This window comes from Astatotilapia calliptera, chromosome 6 (genome assembly GCF_964374335.1).
Source record: "Astatotilapia calliptera chromosome 6, fAstCal68.1, whole genome shotgun sequence".
In the NCBI taxonomy this organism is placed as follows: Eukaryota; Metazoa; Chordata; class Actinopteri; order Cichliformes; family Cichlidae; genus Astatotilapia; species Astatotilapia calliptera.
The window spans coordinates 1,385,001-1,398,146 of NC_137427.1; the positions used below are offsets into that span (position 1 = coordinate 1,385,001).

The 13,146-nt window shown below is 46.3% G+C and overlaps 2 protein-coding genes across 8 annotated transcripts in view; both read right to left on the minus strand.

Moving 5' to 3' along the window:
• The window catches only part of wdr17 (WD repeat domain 17), a 27,935-nt gene extending 20,348 nt beyond the window's left edge, over nucleotides 1-7,587 (minus strand). For 4 of the 6 annotated variants that reach the window (XR_013909391.1, XM_080302263.1, XM_080302264.1 and 1 more), the window contains exons 1-7: nucleotides 5,305-5,343; nucleotides 5,029-5,157; nucleotides 3,234-3,417; nucleotides 2,930-3,160; nucleotides 1,011-1,121; nucleotides 782-922; nucleotides 406-528 (exon numbers count right to left, since the gene is read on the minus strand). Coding sequence is in view for 5 of the 6 variants with exons in the window: in XM_080302263.1 (XP_080158389.1) it covers nucleotides 406-528; nucleotides 782-922; nucleotides 1,011-1,121; nucleotides 2,930-3,160; nucleotides 3,234-3,417; nucleotides 5,029-5,157; nucleotides 5,305-5,328 (943 nt within the window). In the remaining variant the exon portion in view is untranslated. Of the gene's footprint in view, nucleotides 1-405; nucleotides 529-781; nucleotides 923-1,010; nucleotides 1,122-2,929; nucleotides 3,161-3,233; nucleotides 3,418-5,028; nucleotides 5,158-5,304; nucleotides 5,344-7,469 lie in introns of those variants that run through there. The other 2 variants (XM_026169526.2, XM_080302265.1) reach the window with 2 other exon arrangements.
• An 899-nt stretch (nucleotides 7,588-8,486) lies between these two features.
• Nucleotides 8,487-11,200, minus strand: hmgb2a (high mobility group box 2a). 2 transcript variants are annotated; one of them, XM_026169607.2, is made up of 5 exons: nucleotides 10,785-11,200; nucleotides 9,796-9,955; nucleotides 9,551-9,699; nucleotides 9,295-9,469; nucleotides 8,487-9,207 (listed from the first exon to the last, which is right to left on the minus strand). In XM_026169607.2, exons 2-5 carry the CDS (start codon nucleotides 9,940-9,942, stop codon nucleotides 9,037-9,039), a joined length of 642 nt encoding a protein of 213 aa, XP_026025392.1. In that variant the 5' UTR covers nucleotides 9,943-9,955; nucleotides 10,785-11,200; the 3' UTR covers nucleotides 8,487-9,036. The 2 variants fall into 2 exon arrangements, with proteins under 2 accessions (XP_026025392.1, XP_080158436.1); XM_080302310.1 differs by lacking the exon at nucleotides 10,785-11,200 and adding an exon at nucleotides 10,074-10,524.
• Between the last annotated feature and the right edge of the window lie 1,946 nt (nucleotides 11,201-13,146).

The window sequence follows — 13,146 nt, forward strand, 5'->3', positions numbered from 1 at the left end:
TGGGTGGATGATGGATGGATGGATGGATGGATGGATGGATGGGTGGATGGGTGGGTGGATGGATGGATGGGTGGATGGGTGGGTGGATGGATGGATGGATGGATGGGTGGATGATGGATGGATGGATGGATGGATGGGTGGATGATGGATGGATGGATGGATGGATGGATGGATGGGTGGATGGGTGGGTGGATGGATGGATGGGTGGATGGGTGGGTGGATGGATGGATAGATAGATGATGGATGGGTGGATGGTGGAGGATTAATCATTTGAATAAATCAGTAGATGTTGTGCGTGTCTGTTGGGTTTTGCTCTGACCGACTGCTCCATCTTGACTCAAACTGAAGCTGTTTCAGTGTTTCTCATCTCTCCTGCTGTTACAGCTCATTTACTAAAGACGGTACCTTTCTTGGCCAGTGGGGAGTTGAGGACATGCAAAGCGTGAAATCCCGTCTTTTTCAGCTTAAAGCTGTCCAGCGGAGTCGAGCGAGACACGTTCCACACTCTCAGCACGCCGACCTGCGAGTCTGAGGGACAGAAACAAATCACTGGACACGCCTCGGAGGCTCTTTCATACTGTAAATATATTCAGTGAACCCACTTAAATGTGTTATTGTGGACTTCACAAGTCAAATGTTCTCATTATCATGCAAATAAGAATCTATGCATAAAAGATGGCAGCAGGAGAGCGGCATGTCCCACACACCGGCTGCCCGAAGCCCACGTCCACCCGAGCAAACAGAAGGGAACACGCATCCCACGTGAACACTCAGGCTTTACCTCCGGTGATGAACATGCCGGGCGCAGACGGGACCCAGGCCAAACACTGCACGGACGCGGCAGCTGAGGGGAAGCAGAACGACGTGATGCAGGCCAAGGCCTCGCTGTCCACCAGCCGGATGCCGTTATGAAGGTTAGACACTGAAAGAGAGGCAACCAGTTCATCGCTTCTGTGGGCGAACGGGCCACAGACCAGACAAAAAGCTATTTTACTGCTCTCAGATCTGACCTAGTAAATAGTCGGTTGACAAAGGGTCCCACTCCAAGGCACTGACAGGGTCCTCCTCATCTGTCCCCTCTAAAGACTCCGGACGCAGCACGTGCTTTTGGCTTTTACTCCCTCAAGAAGAGAACGGGGGGTAAAGGTCTTTTCTTTGGACACACTGAATTTGCATGCTTGACAGAATAATCCTTCTTTATTTCATTCTTAGACACACATAATATTCTGGATAAATAGCAGTCTGCTTTCAGAGCCTTCCACAGCACAGAGTCTCTACTGAAGGTGTTCAACGATGTGCTTTTAGCTGCTGACACTGGAAAAAGTACCGTTTTGATTCTTCTAGACCTGAGCGCAGCATTGGACACTGTCGACCACACGATCCTACTAAACCGTCTAAAGACGTGTCGGCATTCAAGGCTCTGCTCTAACATGGTTTGCCTCTTACCTGGAGAGCAGATCCTACTCTGTGATGCTGGGTAACAAATACTCCTCCCAGCTACGCTCACCTGTGGAATACCTCAGGGCTCTATTCTGGGCCCGGTCTTATTCTCCTTATACGTGCTCGCATTAGGCTCCATTTTTCAGAAACACCAGATTTCCTGTCACTCCGATGCAGACGATGCACATTTCTACCTCTCTCTAAAACCAGGTGCTGACAGTACGCTGCAGAAAGTCTCAGAGTGTCTTAGCGACATACATTGCTGGATGTCTCTGAACTTTCTCAAATTGAATCACAACAAATCCAACATTATAATTTTCGGTAAGCAGGACTCTGTTAGTCTCATAAGAAACGACTTGTCCCATTATCAGCTCGTGTACATCCCCACGTAAAAAAACCTTGGTTTCATTTTTGATTCCACCCTCAAGCTGGACAAGCAAATAAATCCAGGGCTTTCTCCATTGCCGCCCCGAGACTCTGGAACAATCTCCCCTCTTTTAGAAAATCCTCTTCATCCTTGCAAGTCGTCAAATCGAATCTGAAGACCTACCTTTCGGATGTCTCTGACACCTCGTTTATTCTGTTTTAACTATTCTGGTCTTTTATCTCAGTGGATGATGCTTGCATGTGTAGACACTTATACATGTATTTTATGTTCACGTATGTGCGCTTGTGTGTGAATGTGTACATTTTTGTATATGCATGCATGTGTGCGTATTTGCATGTACACACATTGTTTACAAACATACACGGATGTCTTACAGTGTTTCTATAATGTTTTCTTTCTATTTTAATCCTTTTATTATATCATCCCTCTGTTCAGCACTTTGGCCGACACTTCATGTCTTTTAAATGTGTTATATAAATAACGATGACTTGACTTATCTAAATTTGGACCTCGGTGCAGGTTCCTCACTTCACCCTCTGTCTGACACAAACTGACCTAGCCCCTCCCACTTATTCCTCTGAGTGGATAAGCTGGTTTCAGGGCGCTGTCACGACCATATTAGGAACGAGCACCCACCTGACTTCCTGTAAGAACGGCCTTTAATACGAATGTTTGTGCAAATCTCTGTGAAAACTGCGTGTGTTCTGCGTCACGTCTCTCATCTGGATACAAAACACTGAAAACTTACAAATATAAAATCAAAATACTTTTTTAACACGGCAACACTTGATAACATGGCCTGTGACTAAAGATGTAATCTCCTGTAATTAATTATTGAATGTATTTCATTTGACGTTTCAGAGTAATTATAATCACACAAATGCTTAAAGGTACGAACACTAAAAACAGGCTAACAAGTCAGCTTTTTACAGGAAACAAAGAAATAACTATATTCTAAGTAAATGTATATAAATGTGTAAATATAATTTATTGTAATTTCAAATAAAATCCACTGACTTTCCTTCTCTTTTCAGGGGAATGACACACAATGATCACAGACCTCCAGGCGTCCACACATTCAAAACTCGTGTTGGTCGGTACCTGGCTGAAACACCGACAGGCTCCCGTCTGTGTGTCCAAACACCAGTTTCCCCTTCTTGGTGGGGTGCCATCTGAAGAGACAGATGTCAGACAGGAAGGAGTGGGCTTCTTTATGCACCGTGACCCCAGGATCGGGACCTCGGTAGACCCAGATGTACAGCGGACCGCGCTGGGAGACGAACGCCACTCCGTCGGCCGAGTTCCAGCACCAACTGACTGACACGGGGACGCCTGAGAAACAGGAAGAGGCTGTGAGGCTTTACAGATCTGTGCTGAAACAACCCGGCGTGGATCATCCAGCTACCTTTAGTGTTGTCGAGTCGCGCCACCGCCTTTTTCTCTGCTACGTTCCACACGATGAGGAGGTTATCAGCTGAGGCCGAAGCAAACAGGTCGGGGTTGTCGGGGCACCAGCTGATCGCTGTTATGGTCTTCTTGTGCTCTGACATGATGGACCTCAATTTAAACTCATTGTACTGCTGATCCAACTGCAACGAGGACAAGAGAACGAATGAAACAGCTCTCAGAAATCTGTCAACTTCCACAACTCTGCCCAAGAAATCAAGAATCCTTTCCTGCAGGTCGCCGCCCTGTGCACCTCCTGACTACCTCCAGCACTGCTGCTGCGTTTACATCTCCTCCTGGAGGTCTCGTTCTGACCATCTGCATCGGTGCCTCCTGCAACACCGTGCAGACAGCAAATAATCCCTGGTGACATGAGCTGGTTTCCCTGGGGGAGCTGGTACTCTACAAGGCGCAAACCCAGGAACGGGTTATTCATCCCCCAGAGTCAGAGCTCAGAGCCCGCTGGGACGATCTCTACAATCAAACACCTCGAAGGACTCGTGCATTGATCAGAGCTCAGGCGACAGACGTGATCTGGACATTCCAAAAAATGTTCACCACAAGAGCAGTTCAAAGGTCATCTCGCACACGTGAATCCAGATTAACAAAAAAACAAACAGATTACATCAAATCTCAGTTCAACTTACAGAAGCAACAAAAATCCTGTTTCAGGATTCCCAGTTCATCCCGGTCACATTCACAAAGACAGACAAGCTCCACCTCGGGTGTTCCCGGCGATCTGCAAACTCACAGCTAAAATCATGAAGGAAAACAGAACAGGAAAAGAAAGCGGCGCCTTTTCCCGAGCAGCTGTCTCCGGAGAACCTCTGGAGGATTCCTGTGATGACAGTCACGCAAGCTGTCGCCACATTACCCGCACGCTACGCCCGAGTATTCGGACCGCGTTAGTAAAAATCAGTACTGCTCACCTGGAGAATAAAGTGTGAATGAAGTGTCAGCACTGCGATCATGGTGCCTCTGATACAGACTACGTCCTGTTTGCTGCACGAGTTCAAGTTCAAGTTCAAGTTCAACTTTATTGTCACTTCAACCATATACAGTTTAAAAATACACAGTGAGGCGAAACAACGTTCCTCCAGGAACCAAGGTGCTACAAGACGAGGATGTAACACGGTGACACACAGACTCACTCACAAGGCAACGTCCTGATTTCTCCTCAACACGCCGACTGTGAGGCTCGGAAAATAATATGCCGCGATACGATTGGCTGACAGGACTGGCTGTGGAGGTTAAGTAACAAAGAAGTTCATGGAATAAAAATGCAGGAGACTGTGGACCACAGCAGCACAGAAACAAATCAAAAGTACATAAGATGAAACTGAAGATGCTGCGCACTGGAGCAGGTCCAGAGACAGAGCTGCAAACTTCAACGGCTCACAAGCCACAGAGAACCCAGCTCTATGATTTTTATGGGCGGAGTCACAGCTTTAAATATGGCGATCGACAGTGCTTTACCCAGAAAACACCAACTTTGTGTTACAGCATCTACACACTCTCACACACACTTGTTTTCATATCTCGATGAGCACATCTAAGTGACAGCATGCTTTCCTTAGCCGCTAACACAACAGTCACCCTGACACTAAAACCACATCTTCAGTCTCAAAAATGTCTTCAAACGCGTGAGGACGGACACTTTGTCCCCATAAGTATGGTAACATGCCAATGTTCTGTCCTCACAAAGATGTCTAAACACGCACACACACACGCACGCACACACACAGGTAGATCACCTGGTAGATGTATATAGCTAGCGTAGCACAGTAGGCGAAGCGGTCTCCGCTGGCCGCACACACGTCTTTGTTCCACGGCTGACAGCCTGCTGCCAACAGGCCCACCTGCTTCACCTTCGCCATCCTCACCTGCAGACACACAAACACTTTAGTTTTAACCAGTTTACTGGTTTTGGATTAGGTGTGTGTTCCTATAATTATCACTGGACTGTCGCATTGGAATGAGTGTGGCTGTGTGTATTTACACATAAATAGTTGTAGCAGATTAACACTCACAGCACGCACGCAAACTACATGCATCAACAGGTTGGCCTGGGATGAGATGATTAGAGCGAGGATTGAATTAATCTCTGCAGTGATTGGCCGCTGCCTAATAACTCTTACTGCGAGGAAGTGACACAGCAGGCCGTGGGGGATCGGCGTGCACGCCCATCCGAGAGTCCTGCAGACACTCACGTCTCAGTGCTCTGCTGGGCACTCGGGTCCTGGAGATCGTGTGGATGCTACTTTAGCACGTCACCCACCTAAACATCGCTACAGAGCAGTCGCAGTCACCACAGATGGTAAAGACTCTCCCCAACAGCAGCAGCCCAAAGAGCCCACAGTGTTTACCCAGCCTCCAATCTGAGCCCGTGACCATAGAGCAGAGGTCCAGAGTCGTTACCCTGAGGAGAGCACACTGACACCTCTGCACAGTTTGTGTTTATCTTCTTCCTGAGTTATCGCTCATCGTCACAGATCATGAGGTTACCTCTGGCCCCACCCACTAACTTTTAATGCTGTGGCTGTAAATCATGTCATTTGTCCACTGTTAAGAAACCCCAAAGCACCTTCATGATATACCTCACAGACACACTGCGAGCTCTGTGCGAGTAGTTTGGTTTGATTTGATCTTTTACGCGTTTATAATTTTTTAAAAAGAAGTGGCGTCAGTGATCATCTTTAAAGGGCCAGTTCACCAAATCAGAGAAGCTACAAAGGCAGAAAGGAAAGAGGAGAGCGAGGAGTCGCTATCAAAGGTAACTTCAAACACCTGTTGATGTGCTGGCCTGTAACCTCGTCCTGTCAGGTGCAAATAGGCTGATTTACATCTTCATTTATCATCCTCCATTAAACAGATAATGGTGTGAATCAGCTAAACAGTAACCGTGTGCAGCCACAGTGATGACTACACTGTCAACACGTTTGGACACAAAGATTGATTTTTTTTTTAACCCCTAAAAAATATTTTGGTGTGTTTAAAGATTTGAGACTTTTAAAATCGTTTTACTTCTAAATAATCTGCATCATCATCTCAAACCTGAGCTGGCTTCCAGTACCTGAGAGCTCCCGAGAGTGCAAACTGGTTTCTCACAGGAACAAAAACACTTTTTTATGCATCACTTCCTGTTGTTTTTCAGCCTAAACAGTCTCTGATAGAAACAGTGCATCATGAGCTGTGTGTCAGGCAAAGACAGCAGGAAAGAGGCTCCAGACCCAGTTTAAACCTCTGAAACCGTCTACAACATTATTTGTTTATTAAATAACATCATTGACCTTTAATCAGTTCCATAGGATATAAACACATGACCGGGGGTCAGCAAAGGCTCACATCTGGCTCCAGATGTGACAACCTTTTCATATTGATTACCTGTAATAGCACAGCAAAGTAAGTCAGAGGTAAACCGGTCAATAACAGAGGCTACGGTGCTTAGGGTAGGTAGGTAGAGATTAGGGTGAGTCAGGTGTTCGTTTGTCTGGTGTGAGCCGTGCTGATGGGCTCCTTTAATCACCTTTATTATTAAAAGTGAACATTTTGGAACAGTAACAAACATCACACCTGCGCTGGGCCTCCTGAGCTCCTCCTGTGCGGAAATATAATCTGTGAATGAGCTCCATTAAAACTAAACACACCCCAGGAGACCAATCAGGACTCAGCTCTGAATGATGCAGGAGGGGGAGGGGTGTACCTGCTCTCTACAGGTACACCCGGCGGAGACCCGGTGACACAGCACGCGGCACTCGTGTGATTAGTCAGCGCCCCCCGGTGAAGCGCTGACGTCACGGTGGTCTTCGCACACTTCACGGGCCTCATAAACGACAAAGTCGCGCGCTGTGGACGGACTCACAACAGTCCTCCCGACCACGTCACGCACCCTGACGTGGAGCACGGGGGGTTAAAAGCTCTGCGCGCTCCCGCCATCATTTCATCTGATCCTGAACAACATGTCGACGCATCAACAGGTTCCGTCACTGCGACTGATCCACGAGACACCTGCGTGTCGCAGGAACCTCACACCCACAGACTCACACAGACTCACACACACGCACACTGCTGAAGACACGGATCCTGGATTAATTTTTCAACATTTCAAACACGCGACCAGTTCGTGTGTCTGTGTGCGTGTGTCTGTGTGCGTGTGTCTGTGTGCGTGTGTCTGTGTGCGTGTGTTTCGTCTTACCGTCAGTTGTCGGCAGGCTCGTGCACGGCGGACAGCTCCCAGGTGCTGAAATGCGTCCAGCTCACCGTCATCCGGCAGAGGTAGGAGCAGCAGCTGCGCTGATTGGTCCCTGGGAGGCCGGTCTGTGATCAGCTATTGGCTGTCCGGGCTGTCAGTCAGAGTGTCCGCGGTGTAAATCGGTGACGGGAACCTCTCGTTTATTTACATTTATTGTTAAATATTTACACATTTCACAACAACAACAGTTTTATACTGACCCACAACATTCAGATGATCCTCTGGGAGCAAAACACAGATTGTACAAAAATGTTCGCAATAAACAGAAATTAATTCTTAAATAAAAGGAAGCGCTTGGCAACTGTGGAAAGGAAGAACTCCATTTAAACAGGAAGAGACCTCCAGCCGTCTACCGGGGTCAAAATAAAACTGGATTGGTTTTTCTTAACTTGTCATTCATCCAACCACCTATTCTGTGCAGAGCAGCAAGCTGAGCAGGTATTTCAGACTGTTCTCCTCAGCAACACCTTCCAGTTCTGAGTGGTGGTAAAGTGCTCCCAGGCCACGCCCACATTATAACCTCTCCTATGATGACGCTGGGGTCTCCTTCCAGTGCCAGCCTTTAATTTGTCATTGCAGATATTTTGTTTTCAGCTGCTTCAGACAGAACAGTGACTGCACATCACATGTTAGAGGCCCTGTGATTGGCCCGTCTGTCGTCACTCTTTAAGTCACATGAGTTGACTGATTTTTGGAGAATCTGTTTAAAGGACTGAAGCTGACATGGATGCTTTTACCACTGATTCTAAAATGATGAAAAATCATGTTGTAAACATGGGTCACAAGTACTTAAACCCACCTGAGTGTCATTGCTACACTGTGCAAGGCTGATTTTTAACATTGCAGTGAGTCTGCTGCTGCACAACGAGCCTCATTCTGCTTACATTCATTTCTTCATCTACCCACTCAGACTGCCCCCCCCCCCAGTCATGTGAGCTTTAGACACACAGCAGTCTACACTTATAGGCAATATACAAAATTTTATTACAAAAAGAAAAATCCGTTCTACATGTTTTCAAAGTTCCACATTAAAAATGACGGCAAACATTTTTCTTTTAACCAAACTACAGATAAATCCTGGCAGTAAAATGACAGTGAAGAAACGGCACCGCTGGAACAGAAAACATGAGCAGTGCTTCCAGAAACAATCATTCTTAAAATAAAAAAAAACAAACAAAGAAAAGAAAACGTTTCCTGGCTGGCTGCTGTCCACCGTCTGCACAGGAGTTTCAGTTCATCGCATCATCACAGGAAATAATCTGGCTGCACGTTTTTTTAAACCAGGATCTAAGGTGTAACAGACCCGACTTCAGCAGTTGTAAAACAAAAATAAAACTTAAAGGGGACTAAGGGACAATAAAATCTAAATCCCTGAATTAGAAGAAGAGGAGTACAGGTCGACCGAGGCCGACCGACAGGGACAGCAGGCTATACCGTTGGACGAGTCCAACCCAAAAAACAAACATAAGCTGAACAACGCAAACTTCACATCCTCAAACACAGAAACCACTTAGTCATCATCCTCATCGTCGTCATCTTCATCCTCTTCCTCCTCGTCTTCATCATCGTCATCATCATCATCAGCCGGTACAGCCTTCTTGGCGGCGGGCCTGCCGGGCCCGCTCTTCTTTCCAGCGTCGCTCTTCCCAGAGCCACCCTTGGCTCTGTAGGCAGCAACGTCCTGGAAAAGGAGAAGAGGAGACACGTTAGGAACGCCACCTCAGAGACACGCTACACCATCCAACACCACCCGAAAACACAGGGGCACCTTCTCGTATTTCTCCTTCAGTCTGGCGGCTTTGGCCTCGTAGGGGGCCTTGTCTTTGGCGCCCTGCGTGGCCCACATCTCGCCAAGCTTCTTGGCAATGTCGCCGATGGAGATCCCAGGGTTATCCTCCTTGATCTTGGGACGGTGGTCGGAGCAGAAGACGAAGAAAGCGGAGCTGAAGGGAAAACAACAAATTTAATCCCAAGAATCTAACTGAAAACATTTTACAGACAAAGAGCAGCGAGTGTAGACTCACGGGGGCCTTTTGGGGGCGTTGGGGTCCTTCTTCTTCTTTCCCTTCTTGGCACCTTTAGGTGGCACGTAGGACTTCATCTCCCGGTCATATCGGACCTTATCGTTCTTGGCCATCTCTTCAAACTTTCCCTTCTCCTTAGGGGACATGGTCTACCACACACACACGTTTTAATTTTTAAAAAGGACAAATAAAATTTAAAAAAAATTATCAGAACATCAGTGCTTATAATAAACCGCGGGGCTCACCTTCCATCTTTCTGAGCACTTCTTGGAAAACTCTGCGAAGTTCACGCTGGTCCCTGGGTGCTTCTTCTTGTGCTCCTCGCGGCAGGTCGCCACAAAGAAAGCGTAGGAGGAGGTTTTTCCTCTCGGCTTATTCGGATCCTTTGTCATGGCTGCGATTAATCTGCAAAATAAAGACCAGAAAGAAAACCAGAAATGAAACCAAACACTAAACCACCAAAACGACTCCGAGTTTCGTATTACACGCCCACCCCGGCACAATAACCGCTCCCTGGCCTCACCGTTTTAAATTAAAGCGGGTAATATCCTCACATTTGCCGTCGTGTGGCCGTAAGTGGTGTTACCGCAGCAGAAATAGGGCGAGCAGACGCCCGGGAGTGTTTTAAGGCTCTAATCGGCTTTCTGCCTCTCCGGGACAAAAAGACGCGACTCCATTTTGTATCTTCCCGCCTAAACACAACTGCGCCAAAAACTTCCCCAACAAAGTCTCTGCAATACAGCCGCTCCGCTACACTGCGAGCAGTTCCCCGGGTTTCTGCCTTTAAACACGTGTAGCCAGCACCCAGAGCGACTCCGAGACAGCCGGAGACTTCATCCAAACTTTAAAAAGAGAGGCGCTTCCGTCGTGCTGCGAGCTAAGCTACCAAACCAAATGGCGTTTGAACGGCATGTTGCGCACTAAGTCGGACACACACTGAGCTACAGCACCATCTTACAGAGCACCGAGCAAGAAAAACACCCCACAAAACTGATGCTTTTCGGTTTTAAACAGCAGCGAACTGCTTGCTTTTTCAGATAACACCGTTTTGATATTGCTGTGATTTATCACGCAAACGACCTACGGGCCAAAAAACACAGATGTATTTTTACCGCACAAAGGTTAAAATAGCCCCAGAAACTTCGGCACACACCATTGCAATACAACAAACAAAGCACAAACACCTTCCAGCCACTGTTTGCTAAACAATTATTAGAAAGCAGAGGGGCCTTACCTGTTCACCGCAAGACGAGCTGTAAACGAGTGAAGGAGGAAGGACGGTCAACTGTTTAGTCACCGTCTGCGAGGCCGCACTAACTATACTATCGAGTCTCACACAGATCCGTCCCCCCAGCAGCGGATTGGCGGAAATCGTGTATTTAATTTTGAACGCAGGGCACACAGCGCAGTCGCGGATGTGATTGGTTGTTTTCCTAGAAGTCAAGCCGTAGGGTTTGTGTGCGTCACCTGAAAGCTGATTGGCTGCTCCCGGGCTTTTAAACATAGGGCGCGAAAAAGCCCCTCTTTGTTCACTGCTGTTCCAAAATAACCTCCGTCTGCTGATGACGTCGCTTAACCGTTTGTTTTCGAGATGAGAGCGAAAGGAGCCGATCCGCTCCGAGGCTGCAGCTCTTCCGCTTCTAGCAACCAGTGACGAGACGATACAAACAAAACTGCTCATTTGATTTTTAACGGGCGCTGACGGATGTCAACACTCTCCAGAAAACCGACAATAACTTCCGGCTGCAGACTTTAACTGCAAACGTGACGTTTTAATATTCATTAAATATTGGACATCCTGTTTTAAGATGGCTCCCGTTTATGACTGTGCAAGTAGAAATGCAATCTAAGCATAAAACACCTATAATCTATTGTAGAATAAATCTATTATAAAGCAAGAGAGTCAAACATAAGGTCAGGGGCCGAAACCGGCCCCAAGGAGTCCAATCCGGCCCCAAGGAGTCCAATCCGGCCCGGCAAATGTGGGCAAAGATTTATGAAATATATTTTCAGCTTTTCCTGCTCTCATCCAAACTAAAGCAAAGTAATTAAGTACCAGATAAACAATAAAGATTAAAGCTACCAGAACCTTTTGTTTGTATTTTTAACCTTTCGTATTTCTTATTTCTTCTTTATCCTGTAGAAACACAGAGACGTACTGCTGACTCTCCCCTTCTTCTTATATTAGATGGAATCAAATTCAACATCTTTATGTTAACAGAAAAGAGTTTTGCTGGCTCAGTCTAACATAAGAACAAAGTAGGCCGCGTGCAGCAATGAATGTAAGTTCAGTGAAAGAGTATGGAAGCTGTTTGGTATGCAGAGCAATGCAGTGAGGGCAAGACATGCACAGCTGTTTATGTAAAAGCAGGCCTGCTGTAAAAAATCAAAAATCAAACACCAAAATCACATCAGTTTGGTGATGTGCATCTCACATGTGCATTAGAACGTCTCACTGCTTTTACAGAGGAACAAAAGGAGGTAGCAACACACACACACACACACACACACACACACACACTGCAAACCAGGTTATTAAATATAAATGCAAAGATTTTAAACTTTAAGACTGCAGACTGGCAGTTATCCAAGAGTGAATGAAAAATAAGGGACAAAAATATTAAAAGAGGAGTCAGAAAGGAGGAAATAGTCGCAGTGATCCTCAGACGGAGCACGGAAACCTGAGGCTCTCTCCACCTGAAATGTTCCTCCACGTATAAAGAATTATATGCATCAAGCTTCATTCTGACAGCCACTATGAGGTAGTGCATTTAAATAGATTAATACTTGTAAGGTCTGAAAGTATTTCCCCTCAATGTTTCACCTCCATCACCACTTTGCACAATTCTCCCAAACATCTGGATTTTCTTTTCGAATCATAATCCTGAACGTGTTTCATGCTTTCAGAGGGGATTTCTCACAGTGAGGGGAAACTTTGAGCTCAGAGATAAATCCACGATGAGTCATGAACAGATCATTTAAAACAGTTTCAGCTCTGACCCTCCACAGAGGTGATTAAAGTTCATTTACAGGCTCATTGACTGAGAAGTTGGGGGGTGACCTGTGTGAGCCGGGGGTTCACACCTCACAGTTAATCAGGAGGTCGTCTGTATGTAAAGTTGGGGGGTCGCTGGGAGGCGAATACATGTCAATGAAACACTTCTGAACCACTTTTTCTCCTTTTGTTGTCCTCGTGCGCCCCACCTAACTGCAAACAGCATGCAGGACACGCTTTTAACACCATTACTTCTTTAGTTTTTATTGTAAAAGGCGCCATTTGAGAACGGCCTCCATATTTTATTTAGTAACCCTGCTGTGCTGATTGGCAGACGTTTTTACTTTGAGCTCTTTGAGTTCATTTCCATTATAACTGTGCTTCTTCTTTTCAGTGACTTTCACATGGCTGAGCCTTGATTTCTTATATTGGTTGAACTTTTTCTAATTTATTTGAGATATTTTGTTTTAGGTTCTGTTTAATGATTTAGCTGATGTAACAAATTACCAAACTGACATACATCTAAAGCAAATATCAGGACTGAAAACAGGCCTCAAAGCTCACAGGTAGAAGTGTTGTAATTTTCTGTTTCATTAAAGAC

Bases quoted from the DNA above. Each gene is read 5' to 3' on its own strand.
- hmgb2a (XM_026169607.2), bottom strand. From the start codon at position 9,942: ATGACAAAGGATCCGAATAAGCCGAGAGGAAAAACCTCCTCCTACGCT. The intron at 9,470-9,550 runs GTGAGTCTACAC...TTTTCCCTTCAG, and splicing joins AACGCCCCCAAAAGGCCCCC to CTCCGCTTTCTTCGTCTTCT. The intron at 9,208-9,294 runs GTGCCCCTGTGT...CTCCTTTTCCAG, and splicing joins TGAAGGAGAAATACGAGAAG to GACGTTGCTGCCTACAGAGC.